This window comes from Syngnathus scovelli, chromosome 7 (genome assembly GCF_024217435.2).
Source record: "Syngnathus scovelli strain Florida chromosome 7, RoL_Ssco_1.2, whole genome shotgun sequence".
Taxonomy (NCBI): domain Eukaryota; kingdom Metazoa; phylum Chordata; class Actinopteri; order Syngnathiformes; family Syngnathidae; genus Syngnathus; species Syngnathus scovelli.
In genome coordinates this window covers 5314788-5328832 of record NC_090853.1, presented here as the reverse complement: position 1 = coordinate 5328832, position 14045 = coordinate 5314788, and the positions used below count along the sequence as shown (strand labels likewise).

Below are 14045 nucleotides of genomic sequence, written 5' to 3'. Positions count from 1 at the left end.
AGGAGCGCCGTGAGAGGACCCATTGTCACATAGTCTGACACCACTTGATGTTTTGTCACCCACGCAGTTCACAAGTCGGAATTTGATGTAAAACCTTGATTTTTTTTTTTTTTTTGTGTGTCCTGATTAGTCAAGTGGGGCTCAATACGCAATTTCCACGGTGACTTCAAATCACTTTGGTGCACTTTAAGATTGAGGTCAATTTCCTGTATTTGATGATGACAAGTTCAGTTTTGGAATTAAAAGCAGACTGAGAAAAAAAATATAAATATTCAAAAATAAAACCTGCTTGCAAAAGTGCACAGGACAATTTTGTGTTTTTTTTTGTCTGTGTGAGAATGTATATGCGCTGTGCTGTGGCTCAGATGTGCGTGGGCAGGCTGAGTGGGAGCACAGGGAGGCTGAAGATGTTCACGCTCATTTCTCATAACGGGAGACTGGCTCAGTAAGCCGAGCAGAAATATTAGTGTTTAATTTGAACTGCCATATGCAATAAAGAACAGGATGGTTATTTATGAGCCTGGTGACACCATGGAAATACTCGGTAGCTTCGGTCTATACGATTCAACAAAGAGAAAAGAAGTAGAAGCTACTACAAGCGGATTTTTAGAGAATCTTTTTTCACCCTTTAATGAATTTAGCAAGCCAGTTAAATATTAAGATACAAGCACGTCATAAAAACAATGCACAACAATTTAAGCCACAGAGGTCTACTGCCGATGCAAACGAGGTTCATACACTGACCATCCAAAAGAGAAGCCCTGTTATATATTTTAAGGACATTCATCTTCACAGATCATCTAAAACTAGCACAAGTTTCACAAGTTCATGCTTGTCAATTTTGCCTCAAATACATCTGATGAAGACAGCTGAAGAAGTGCTAAAGTTCACGAAAAAAAGACAAAAACAACACATCCTCAAATTGTTCATTTAAGCTAATTTTTTTGTTGAAGGAGGAAACAAAAATGGTGGTAAATCGGTGCGCCTGTAAACCAACTTAGCCAGCTTGTGCCAGCCGTCCATACTTGCTTGCTACGTTGCTTAGCCTTTCCCACTTCTCTCTTTGCACATCCAGGCCAGGACGGGGCCGTCGTTGCAATGTGTCATCGCTCTCTACTGTCCCCGATCCTCCTGCCTCTAAAAACAGAAACGGGCGAGTGGAGTTTAAGTATGTCAGAACACCGACAGAACAGTTGTTTGTTATCAGGGTAAAAAAAAAGCTCCAGTGGTTTTGTCGGGGAGGGGGGGAAGACAATGACAGTGGGAAGTCATAAAGTAGAAAAAAGTAAAGAATAAATTCCGGCACAATTTTAGAAACCTTAGATTAGGACTTCTCTTTAGTATTCGGCGATACCGATACCAAGGAACCAATACCAATATCTGATACTTCACATTTCTATTCAATCTATGAGATCATTTTAAAGACAGACTTTTTGTTTATTTCTGGCAAAAGGAAAAACATTTTAGAGGCGTATTGTCCAGAGGCGGTCGAATTCCAAATTGTATTATTACAATAGCGCTGTGATGATTGTTATTGGATTACAAAATACACATTTCCCGTTAAAAATATGTGGAGGGGTCTTTTTTTAATTTTTGTTTTATTTTACCTTTTTTTTTGCAGCTGGTGGGGCCAGTGACCAAACCAGATCCAGCAGATCTAGCTCCCCCTACAGGGCTGGAGTGTGTTCTGTGCGACTGATATCAGGTAACTAATGATTGTGGTCCATGTTGGGAAATTACAAAACATATAAAATGCCATAAAAAAGATTAAATGTGATCTGACTAACACGAAATTATGCTTCAATGAGGGACGCAATAGACATAAATTATAAATACGTCATGCATATGTTACATTGTACGTAATGCAATTTCATGTAAAGTTACGCAACTCACTTGCATAATAGATTACCTTTGTGGCACAAGTGAAACCATCCTTGCTTTATACTTTTCAAAAATATGTTTGAACATCATCACTTGAAATGCTACGTTAGGTACCTTTTATATCCAACTCCGTTTTCTGTTGTTCATTTTATGTCTCCTGTACCTTCACGCCAGAGTTGCTGTTTTTGCGTTATGTTTGTGACACTCCTACGCAATCGGCGGGTGACTGCGTGGACAAAAAAAAAAAAAAAACGGTTGCAAAAAGGGGGTCTCCCCCAGAGGGACGTTTTTGCCAGGCTCCGGATTCAGTCTGACAGGTTCATTAATTCTGCCTGGCCCACTGAAGTATGGCTGATACACCTGCAGCTATAAATACAGTACATCCCATACATACAGTAAAAGGTAGCAAGCAAGTGGGTTAGATGCAACCACTTTTGTTCCCAAGCCTGCTGCTTCATATTTGATTAAGAGTGGAGACATTTTCCCTATCCAGCTAATTAAATCTTTAGCGTCCACGAAGGACCATGCTAAAGATATGAAATATGAAAGTAAGCCATGTTGCCAAGGTTAATTTTTTCATCCCTCACACTCTTCTTCTTATTATTATTCATTGCGACTGTGATGCTCCTTCTGGTATATTTAACTTGACCACCTGGGGGCAGTATAGCACAGACAGGCATCGAGCTATTAAAAGAGAGGGGGGCACAACTAAGTTTAGAAGCCAGCTTAATATTTTTTCAACAAAAGATGAAAAACTTATGTACAAGTGAATTGTTATATTGTCTGTCTATGTGTGTTGCTTCACCTTTTGTGTTCAAATCTCCGTTGCTTATACAGGATAATGACATTACAACTTTGACAATTGTTGTGTTTATATTTATTTTTTCGCTTGTAAATCAAAACAAAAATAACCAGCACGTATCTTTGTTAGCAACCATAGAAACAAGTGCAACCCTTTTTTATTTTTAACAGCATCTTCTAAAGGGCGGCTGTCTGCTCAATTACCATTTCAATTCGACTAAATGACAACGTTAACATCTCTCTGGTGATTGAACAATGTTTCGGGAAGCAGGTTCATTTATCAGCGCTTAGAGAATGACGATTCAGTCGGCTGCTGCTGGAGCGCCTATGGGGTAATTAAATGAGTCACGTAGTTATGCATATGGCTTAATCACACATAACATAACACAGAGGGTGGGCTCTAATTGGTGTAATTAATTATGTATAGATTCTAAATTGTCTATTGGTCCATGTCATGTGAATAAGATTATGCTAACATTAGGAATTAAAAATTGGATGGCTTAAAAAGACGTCCGTTGAATTGTTTACAGTTTTTTGGGTGTTAGCATAATTAGCATCTTTAGGAATATTATTTTGTGACACCACACCTCCTCTCCTTCTGCTTTGTCCTCCGGCTTCATCTTCTTACGGGTCATGTGGCCACGGAAGCCCGCCTGGATCTTGGCGGCTGCCCTGTTGGCCTCGGGGTCATCCAGCGGGATGTCCATGATGTCCTCCTCCTCCTGGGGTCTGCTGCGTTCCTCCTGCTGAGAGAGCCATAGCATGATGGTACATTAAACGCCTGATTTTTATTATGATAGCGATAAATGTGCGCGGAGGGAGGTCAGTAACCCAGCTCTAATTTTTCTCTCGACTTCTTCTCATCGTATGACTGAGTTGGCTTGCAGAATTTTAAGTGGCTTTGTTGTATTATTCCAAAACAACATTATCCACATCATTATATCGATCGTGGCTTTTAGAGAGTGTTGTAGCTGTGCGTCATCATTCTAAAAGTGTTTCTCATATTTTGCCTCTCACAGATAAATAATAGAACTAAAAAGCAGGGTGTCCCAAAAGTCACAATTCGCTTTTGTATCTTCGACTTCTTTTCATGTATCATTCAGACAGATGTGAGGCCATAAGAATTTGACAGCTGAGGCGTTGCAATTTTCCTCAGCATATAATTCCCTTTGCGCGTCACTCACCGACTGACATTGACGTTGCGCAATTGGCGCCTTGTTTTCCCAGACTGCATTTCAATGCCGGTTTGAGAAGTGTTAGTTTCTCAGCATCAACAAAAGCTGGAGCCAGCGATCGCTTCCGAGAGTTATCGAGCTTTTCCCCGTACTGTTGTTCGAAGACATCGAGTGTGAGATTACGACACTCAACAATCGAAAGGTTTATCACTCTCCATAGGAGCCGCCTAATCGAGTCGAGTTCTAGTGAAGCCTTCTGGATACTTTGCTTGCCTGCTGTGCGAGTTTTTTTTTTTTTTTATTTGTTGTGGAAGTAGCAGGCCTTCTTCTGCGTGGTTTGTAAAAAAAAAAAACATTCTTGTGCTTGACAGTTACAAATCATCCCAAATATTATTAGTAAAAAAACACCTTTCATAGGACACATTTGTTGAAACCATTTTAAGAGGACGACCCTGAAAAAAAATGACACCAGCATCCATCTCAGTCATCCCAGAAGTGTCCCGAAGGAAAAGTGGTGGGCGGAAGAAAAATTCTGAAAAGTGTCAGCCGCATGTCACTGCTGACAATTTATGTAAACATCCATTCTGATTCTGTGGCGCAAACACTCAGAGCATTGCTCGACGGGCTTGGGGTGGGGGGTCGTATTGACATTTCAGACAAAACAGTGAGCCCACCATCGTGTCTCTGGTGTGACACCCTCCAACGTAGGAGGGTGACCACCCACCTGTGCAAGCCAGCGTTCATTAGCCTCAACTCGGTTGCCAGGTCTGGGAGAAGGATTGTGTTGCTGAGCCACATCATGTGACACATTGTTTTTTTTTTAAAATACCGTAATGCAAATCAATCTATGATGAAAACCGCGTCGTCGGGTCATCGGTTTGATTATCGCATACCTCAGCAATGTTTACAAAAAAATAAAAAAGTAAGAAAGTTATCATAAAAATATTACTCACGTTGCGGCAGTCCATATTAAAACTCTCAGAGATGACCTCGGTCTTCAGGTGGTGCGAATGTGTCGCCGTCACTCTCTGCTTATATACAGATGCCTCGCTGGCTCTTACTAACAAATCATTGCATGCTCAGTAACATTCGCTCACACACAGAGGAAGGGAGGGAGAGAGACACACACACACATATAGAGGGAGGGAGTGTGTGTGTGAGGGGGGGTGGAAAAGAGAGACCTCCTACAAACATGTCAGCATGTGTCCCGTCTTTTCAGCCTCATTAAGGTTACTGACTTACTGCGTTCACGTTTCTCGTACAACCATAAAAAGTTACACAGATGTCGTGTGTAGATAGAAAAACAACCCAACCCTGATTTCAAAATATCAAATAATCATTTGAAACTTCCAATTCCAGCTAGTAACAGCGCAAAAAATAAAAGCAGCGGAGTTGCGCCGGGCGGTGTTATAAATGTATTAAAGCTAACAGCCTTCTCCATCCCTCTGATCCCAGCTGGCGAGGCCGCCCACACGCCGCTGCCAGCCTCGGAGACAAGATGCAGGGGCAGAGAAACAGCCATTAATCCCACTTCCATCTCTCGTGTTCATTCTCTCCCACCGCCGTTTTGTTAAATGAGTCCCACGTTAACTGAGTTGTCTCTGATGACTTGAATTCACTTTGCCGCCATCGATCGTCGGGCAGGTAATATGAAGAGTTAACGACGAGTTTAAGGGATGATCAATTTTTAGAGTATGGACGGAAAAAGTCAAACAAGGGCTATCAAAGTCTTTTTTTTTTTTTTTTACTATTACACACCGTGCCTGGCAACAATCACCATCTCCTATTAATTCCACGACTAGAACGATGATGAGTAGTGAGGCGTTACCATGGCAACATCCTCAGCCACTCTTCCTACTCCACCGATTGAAGACGCACGCTCGCCGGTCCGGGCGAATCAGACGAGGCGGGCCAAGTGCGACGGCGGCGAAATAAGGCTAAAACGCCGACTCCAGATGATGATAATGGACGTCTCAATCAAGTTGCAATCTGTGGGCGCAGCGGCGGCACTCAACAACACAACTCGGAGCCATTAGGGACTAAGAGAATTACGGTTTATATGTGACCACGAAAAAGGGCTCATTTATTACAAAGCTAAACCTTAACGTATTTTTTACATTTCAATAGCATCTTAAAAATCAAATGTGGCTCTTGAAGAAAGTTCTTCTGAATGGTTTGACGGAAGTTTGTGGAACTAATGTTGTGTCTGGTTGAGAACCAAAAAGCCTGTTAGAATTTGCAACGCAGCTAATGAATTCGAAATAGGATGACTCAGTCACACAGCATATGAGAAACAGAGAAAAACTTGCAAGCCATGTGGGTTACTAACCTCTTGAGCGGAACCACTCAGCGTACAAAAAAAAAAAAAGCATCTGGGTCTCACCATGCCATGATTTTCTCGACAGGAGGAACGCGGCTGGTCGCAGGAGGAAGAAGACGGCATTGACACCTGGGCACGATCCGGGCAGACTTTCATGATCACATGACCCTTAAGAAGACAAAGCTGGAGGAAAAAAAACATAAAGATATGCAGTTACTAATGATCTAAAAAAAAAAAAAAATCATCATCAATACGTTTTACTCTCCACAGTACAATGACACATTCATCGGAAGATGCTATTTAAAAGACATTCATAATAAATGACCTTGCCTGTGGAGGCTCCGAGTTGTTTAGTGTGATTAATCCAATGCATAACAAAGTGACTCTTTTAATTAACACAGCAACAGCTGACTGAATCGTCGCTCCCAAAGCGCTGATAAACGAAACACATAAGTTAAATTAATACAACACCCCCGATAACAAGTAATTACACTGGTTCCAATGCGCCTACAGTGGTAGCTGTCACTATTTTTAGACACGATTATTCTATCGATTATGCCATGGATTAATCGGGTACAATTGTATTTGGTTTTTTTTGGGTGATGTCTATTGTCTTTATTTAGAGCATGAACAAAATATTACCTCGATTCCTTCTAATCGCCAGGTTCGGGTGCTTCCGCTGGCCCGGCCTCCTCGAGATGTTCATCGGCCGCTTGACCTGGAGTGTTTGGATATCGTGTTTAATGCCTTTTAAGAACTAATGTTAAAAAAAACTCCATAGAATGACTTTCAATGCTTTTAAAGGACCCACAAAAAGTTTGTAATGTATTCATGATTGTGTCGAAAACCTTAAAAGTACCTTCAATTTCTTCATTGTTGGTATCATTTTGTTCTCCTTCCTTTTCAGGCTCCTCACTGACTTGCTCTTCCTGTGTCAATGTTTCTGAAACCACCTCTAGACCTTCTCGCTGATCATCACTTGGCTCGGCTTGCAAGGAGTCCACCTCAACTGAGGAATTTTCTGTGGGTTCAGCATTGATGTCCAAATTTTTTTCTGTATCAGCTGATTGGCCATCTTCTTCATTAGGAGCCTCGGTTACGGCTCCTTCCACCTCATTTGGCTTTTCAGCCTGATCTTGAACTTCTTGTTCGTCAATGAGGGTTTTACTTTGAGACTGTGCTTCTTCAGCTTCTTCTAAACCCGAGAGTTTAGCGTTCTCTTCATCAGCAGCCTGTGAATTATCATCTTGATTATCAGCAACCGTGACGTTCTCCACGGTTGCCTCTGGTTCTCCAACTTCGGCAGCTTCCCCCTCAGTGGTCCCTTCAGTGTCCTTGGCGCTCCCTTCTGCGTCTTCCTCGACACCCACTTCAGCCAACTCCTGAGCCTTCTCTTGAGCCTCCTCCTGAGCCTCTTCCTGAGACACTTCTATAGCATTCTCCTGAGCCTCTTCCTGAGCCTCTTCCTGAGCCACTTCCATAGCTTTCTCCTGAGCCTCTTCCTGAGTCACTTCTATAGACTCCTCCTGAGTCACTTCCCCAGCATCCTCCTTGGCTTTCCCTTCACTGTCCTCCTCAGCAACCCCTTCAGCCGACTCAGCTCCTTCAGCCACCCCCTGAGCTTCCACCTGAGCATTCTCTTGAGCCTCCTCCTGAGCCACTTCTATCACTTTCTCCTGAACCTCTTCCTGAGCCACTTCTATCTTCTCTTCCTGAGCCACTTCCTTAACATCTTCCTCAGCCACTTCCTTCGACTCTCCAGCTTCTGTGCTTTCGTCTCCCCCTGAGACTCCACTTTGTGTCTCGGACTGAGGTACCTCCTGATCTTGCTCGTTTTGAGCATCAGTTTGGTCAGTTGTTGCTGTGGAGTCTTGAGGTTGTATGGACTCTGAGGACTGAGCGGACACTTCTTCAGTTTGTAGCTCAGATCTTTCTTCTCTGGAAACAAATAGAGATTGACACGTGTTTGTCTGAATATTAAAATGTTACTTAAATTCCACATAATTAATTTTTAAGCACCAAATAAATTAATTGTCTTATCATAATGTATTTGGGTTAACACAACTTAATTTATTCTGGTTAATTGAACTAAATTACTAAATTGGTTCCAACTTAATTTACTTGGATTTAATAAACGTAATTCATTCAAGTACAGTTTATTATAACTAGTTGAAATTTACATTTACATCTATTTAGGCAGTCAACATTTTTTTTGAGTGCATAATTAAACACTACAATGGCAATAGTTTGAGCCTGGAAGAAAAAAAAAACTTTTAGTTTGAGACTCAACCATTCAGACTCATGGCTGAGTTCGACTTCAATTAACCTAATGTGTATTCTCAAATTGTAGGAGGAAGCTGGAGTACCTGGAGGGGGACACCCACGCAAGCCGTGTTGTTCCTGACAAAATTTATTTTACACAGATATCAAAGGCAGCGTGGTGCTCTAGTGGTTAGCAATTCTTTCTTGCAGTTCTGAGATTTGGCAGTGTTCAAATCACAGCCTCAGCCCCTCTGTGTGGAGTTTGAATTTTCAATGGGTACATTTGATGAATTATTATGAATATCTTAACAATACGCATGGATGAGTGAGTCATGCTGTGATAACGTGATTGCAACGCTTCATTTCAAAGCCCTTTTTTTTCTAATCAACTTTCAATCAACTCAGTTGTTTAGTCATAAACAAATCCGACAGTTAATTAAATTGATCTATTTTTTTATAAAAATTGGCACTCGTCTACATACTGTCAATTAGATTAAATCAAATTAGATCATTCAGTCATTGTAGATCCATCAAAAGTAGCACAAAGCAGAAAATGCACAATTGCATGAAAAAAAATAACAACAATAACAATACAAAAAATAAACTTACTCAGAAACTCTTGTTTTAGGTCCCGCTTGAGGACCATCCTGCAGAAGAACAATATAATACAACGTCAGAGCTATTGTAAAAGAATTGCAGCAGCACAGACACACACACACACACACACACAAGAGAAGCCTAATAAGCAAGATGGAAGGTGACATCAATCACAGTCGACGTTGATTGAGCACCAACTGGCCTGAAATGAACGGTCGTTGTCAAATCGCTCTTCCAAGCTGGCAGCCCACTGAATTGGATCCACGCCACTGTCTGCATGCCCAAAACAGGTAAGCAATTGCAAATCACTTCATTGTGCTGCTATGGTGACACGCCACAGTAAATGAACAAATGCAAAGATTATTACTTTCTCGTTGGCCGAGAAGACGCTTGAAGTAGAGGGCAGCATATTTGGGAATATCTGCAGGTTGGTCTCGAAGGATTTCGCGGACTAGTCCTTCCAGAATGGCACCGAATCCCCGTGGGATTCTCAGTTGGGTGTTGCAGAAAGGCACCGACATGTTGACAACTCGTTGAAGCAAGAATCTCTTTTTTTAGGGAAGTTAACTCGCGAAAAGTTTGTCCATGAGGCTCTGCTGCTAACCGGTTAGCACTCTAAAGTCATACTTGTCATTGGGATGTCTGACAATCTGGCTCCTTTTCTGTTGAAAATACAATACGTTTAAAATATACTTATGTGTATTAAGGTTGACGACTTAGATATATTGCTGTGACCTACCTTGAATGGCTGAACGTTTATGCTAACGGTGGAGACACTGTTGTTGTTGTTACCTGTTGCTAGGCAACGTTTGTAACTACGGACAAACTCAAATCTCATAAATAATAAAAAAAAGAATTTGGATTTTGCTATATGGGCCTTTCCAAACGTCGGCGTCATTTGCTAGTGGTAACTCATTAAAATAACATAATTCTATATTATAATTCTATATAATATACAGTGATCCCTCGCTACTTCGCGTTTCGTTTATCGCGGCTTCACTACATCGCGATTTTTTTTTCCAAATTAAAAAAAAGATTTAAAAGTCAAAATAAAACTTCTAAATTGAGGAAACATGTGTCTAACCTTTAGGACAATGTAGTATTGATCCAAATGTTCCTTTACATTCCTTTAGAAGTCAGTTTTCACGTGTTACACACACACACACACACACACACACACACACACACACACACACACACACACACACACACACACACACACACACCGAAAATGTATTTTGGCGTATCTCAGGAAACTTTATTTTTTCAGGTTGCAAAGGATTAACAAACATGAATACAGACAGACACATTGCATTTATACTAACATCTTAGCATTATTTACATTATAGTGATTCAAAAGATAATTCTCTATCCATCGATCCATCAGGCGGAATACATAGACCCCATATTTTTCTGTCTCTCCCTGCAGATGATGGCTGCTAATATCTTCTCAAGTCAGGCGTATGTGATGACTGCGTACTCCGAGTTGCTGCTCAGTTTGCGTCTGACCTCTCTGGGCTGCGGGAGGTGAAGTCTTTCAGCCGAGCGCGAGGCCTCTATGTGACCCATTGATTCACAGCCTCGCCACTGAAGCAGCAGAGCAAGAGCGTGAGTATTAGAGTAAATAAAACATTAAAAATCAACCTGCACATAAAAATTCACACTAATAGTAGTAGTACTAGTATTAGCCTACTTCACATCCCAACATAAAATACAATGCATCTTTATCATAAGATAAATGGAAATTATTTTTTTCAAGCCAACAACCTGTGTCCATGGCACTTTGAATACAAAGTGTTCAACAAAATTTTAAAGAAAGATATAAATTCTTGGACAGAGAGTCCCTTCGCTTACCCGTGGCAAGTCTTCTGTTGCCAAGTAGGCCTGAGTGAGTTCTGGTGTGCTGACACCTCTGATTGAAATCATGATTTCGGCATATGAAACCTCACCTTGACTCTCATTGTCTGCATATTTAAAGAATATTTTATTTAGACACAAGTTCATCCTCTGTCAAAAGTATCTTGCAGGGAAGATTTCACCTGGAGAGGTAACCCTTAAGGTCCGTTGTTCATTTTGGGATGCTGATGAATCTGGACGGAATAACGAAATGGTAAATGCCAGATTTTCATTTGGTGAATTAATTTTTTTTCATATTACCATACGTGGGTGAGAAAATCACTCGGGAATGTGTCGGCGAACTGAAATTGGAGTAAACAAAAATGAGAAATCGCAAAGTCCTAATTATGGATATATATCAAAAATGAACCCTGACCTGGATATATCCTCATCGTCATCATCATACTCTGAAATGTGTGTCAAACAATTAAATAGCATTCAAATATCAGATAAATTTGCCAGATTTTACTTTTTCCATCATACTTACCATTCCTCCGGCATCGTTTGCGATTCAAACACAAAAAAACGACCAAAGACATCACCGCCATAGCCATAGCGACGGAAAAAGTTGCCAAAACTTGAGTTTCTGTAAATCTCCATACTTCCAGAGAGAAGAAAAAAAACATATTTCATTGCTAATGAATATATTTACTATTGTGTATTTATATAACGAGTGGTTTCTCACCTCCGCTTGAATCCATTGGCTTAACAGTAGCAGGCACTATGAATGAAAATCACAGTTCGTGGTGGCAAAAAAATAAGTGTAATGTAAATAAATGCATTTCATGAATCAGACAATATGCAAATGAGAGAGTGCGAGATTTTTTTCTACTTACTATTACTTGGAGCAACTTTCCAGGTTTGGGTACTTGTCCGAGCTTCAATATTATTATAGCGTTGACTACCTTTTACATAAAGAGCTACAACTTGATGTGTTTTGGTTTTAAGATCCGGGTCATCTGTTGCTTCTGTGTAACAAGTGTAGTTAAATTTCAGATCCTGTGTGGAAACGTTGGGTAGATGAAGAGTTACTCCGCAAGAGGTGCGGTTTCGGTCCCCGAGGCACTTAAAGACCTTGGGTTCTTTGCTCCAACAACCCCGAAGAAATTCATTAGAACAGTTGTAATGGCATTTTAGTGAGAGGGATTGCCCCAACGTAACAAGCTTATACTCAAAGGGCACATTGCAGCACACCATATCTGTAAAAATAGAAAATTCTTTGTTAGATAATGATATAATTACCGAAAAATAAAATCAATGTTACCTTTGGTTATCCATAGATAAAGCAGTGTTAAATGGAATACGATCAGCATTGTTCAAATGAAATCTCGTCGAGTGCTGCCTTTAAAATGAACTCAGCTCGTTTACAGAGTTTTGGAAATATACTGCCGAGCCCCCATCTAACCACAGGAAGTGGTATACGTAAGACTGTAAGAAAATAACTTTCCACTTTATTGCAGCTGTCGCATCGGTATGGAAAGTTCAGTTGAGAGATGACAAGCTTGTCGTCAAAGATGATATGCCAACTGTAAACCCACTCATTGATATTTAAAGGCGCTAGAAAATTGTTGAAAAAAAAAAAGCCTTGGATAAATGATGCAATAGATGAAGATGTGGTACATGTCTGTAGAAAATGCGACTGATGATCATTTCAAACAGGATGTTAATCTTTAAATCCTAAATGTGCATGTTTGAAACAAGCACATCATTTTTGTATTTTCGTGTGTTCCATTCGCCTCATTGTCACCACTTAGCACAGGCCGCATGAATAATTACAAACGTAGATACGAAGTTCTCTTTAACACATAGTCATGCATTATGAAGAAGGAGAATCCAGTTACACTCCATCACCGAACACCATTATCAACTTCGGCGCTCCCTCGGCAATCGTGTTCTCGTTTCAGTTTCAGCGACTGAGAGCTTCTCACTTTCATATATTAAACAGTCACGCAGGTTCAGACCAAACAATTCGGAGTTAACAAAGCGCTTTATTGGATGTTTATTGAAAATGCATCTGTTGTGGTTTTTAGATTTATTGATTTTTGTGATGTGCGTCCAACTCGGATTGACGTCTGGTAAGCGCGATATATTACTTCATTTCTTTTGGTAAGTCAAATCTCATATGTTATATTTGTGTCTAATCATTTGAAGCCAGCGCAGATCAATTCTCAAATGATTTTCTTGAGTGTCCAGAAGGAACGTACTTCTCCCACCAATATTGCTTGGAGTGCCCCTCGGGTCATTTGTAAGCCCCCAATAAAATCAAACAAAAAATATGCAGGTAAAATATTGATTTAATGACGTATGGCTGTTCCACAGTTGTCCTGGAAATGAATCAGCGGCTCAGAGATGTGGCTTGGGAACGTTCAATCCGTATACGGGGAAAAGCAGAATCACTGATTGCAAGGTAAACTGGTGTCAAACTCAAGGCCACTTCATTTTATGTGGCCAGCGGAAAAAATTGTGCATCAAATTAATTAATTACTAAAATTGCTAATTGAGTTCACTTTTAATCCTTTTTTTTCATTGTTTTTTTAATATTTGAACAGTTTTTACTAGTCTAATTTGAAAACAAGTTATTTATCAGTTTGTTTCATAGCTTATACTATTTTTGGGTTGACAGTCATAATGGCCTTTCGAAGGAAACGATGACTACGATGCGGCCCGCGACAAAAATAACTTTGACACCCCCGGTCTACAAAGTCCAATAAGACCATTTGTGAAGAGTCGAGTCCCACTTCAACACGATTCACAATGGCCTTAAGGTCTTGCCAAGATTATATTTGTCATCACTTGAGAGCCATTAATCATAACAATTGAAAAAAAAAACCCACAGAAGACATGTTCCTAACTTTGAACTGAAAAACTATTCATGTGGTTATAGAAGAAGGGGGGTGGGGGTCCTCACACGGAGCGTGGTGACCTCATTCACTGTAGAATACCAACGGTGATTATGTCTTCTATTATTGATGAGCGATTCTATTATGTCATGACTCCCCTTGGTGTGTCACAGCCTTGTTTCCCAGGTCTGATAGCGTCCGAGGACCGAGTAGACTGCAAGCTCTGCCCAGCAGGTTTCTCCTGCTTTCCAGCTAATGGAAGCATCTCCTTAT

At 40.6% G+C, this 14045-nt stretch overlaps 3 protein-coding genes across 6 annotated transcripts; all 3 read right to left on the bottom strand.

The window, feature by feature from the left end:
• Positions 1-600: 600 nt before the first annotated feature.
• LOC125972153 (neurogranin) lies at positions 601-5790 on the bottom strand. Of its 3 annotated transcripts, none has more exons than XM_068651355.1 (3): positions 4811-4998; positions 3270-3428; positions 601-1137 (listed from the first exon to the last, which is right to left on the bottom strand). In XM_068651355.1, the coding sequence occupies exons 1-3, from the start codon at positions 4823-4825 to the stop codon at positions 1114-1116; spliced, it is 198 nt and encodes a 65-aa protein (XP_068507456.1). In that variant the 5' UTR covers positions 4826-4998; the 3' UTR covers positions 601-1113. The 3 variants fall into 3 exon arrangements, with proteins under 3 accessions (XP_068507456.1, XP_049581515.1, XP_068507455.1); XM_049725558.2 differs by lacking the exon at positions 601-1137 and adding an exon at positions 1252-3007 and having other exon boundaries at positions 3270-3425; positions 4811-5790; XM_068651354.1 differs by lacking the exon at positions 601-1137 and adding an exon at positions 1252-3007 and having other exon boundaries at positions 4811-5424.
• A 449-nt stretch (positions 5791-6239) lies between these two features.
• Positions 6240-9902, bottom strand: LOC125972151 (uncharacterized). 2 transcript variants are annotated; one of them, XM_049725555.2, is made up of 8 exons: positions 9776-9902; positions 9404-9698; positions 9239-9309; positions 9049-9086; positions 7626-8115; positions 7037-7589; positions 6820-6895; positions 6240-6360 (listed from the first exon to the last, which is right to left on the bottom strand). In XM_049725555.2, the coding sequence occupies exons 2-7, from the start codon at positions 9555-9557 to the stop codon at positions 6831-6833; spliced, it is 1371 nt and encodes a 456-aa protein (XP_049581512.1). In that variant the 5' UTR covers positions 9558-9698; positions 9776-9902; the 3' UTR covers positions 6240-6360; positions 6820-6830. The 2 variants fall into 2 exon arrangements, with proteins under 2 accessions (XP_049581512.1, XP_049581511.1); XM_049725554.2 differs by having other exon boundaries at positions 7037-8115.
• Positions 9903-10281: 379 nt separating this feature from the next.
• On the bottom strand, positions 10282-12553 carry LOC125972603 (uncharacterized). The gene is made up of 9 exons (XM_049726374.2): positions 12197-12553; positions 11769-12131; positions 11618-11653; positions 11420-11533; positions 11309-11339; positions 11194-11234; positions 11076-11126; positions 10891-11000; positions 10282-10623 (listed from the first exon to the last, which is right to left on the bottom strand). The coding sequence occupies exons 1-9, from the start codon at positions 12243-12245 to the stop codon at positions 10492-10494; spliced, it is 927 nt and encodes a 308-aa protein (XP_049582331.1). The 5' UTR covers positions 12246-12553; the 3' UTR covers positions 10282-10491.
• Between the last annotated feature and the right edge of the window lie 1492 nt (positions 12554-14045).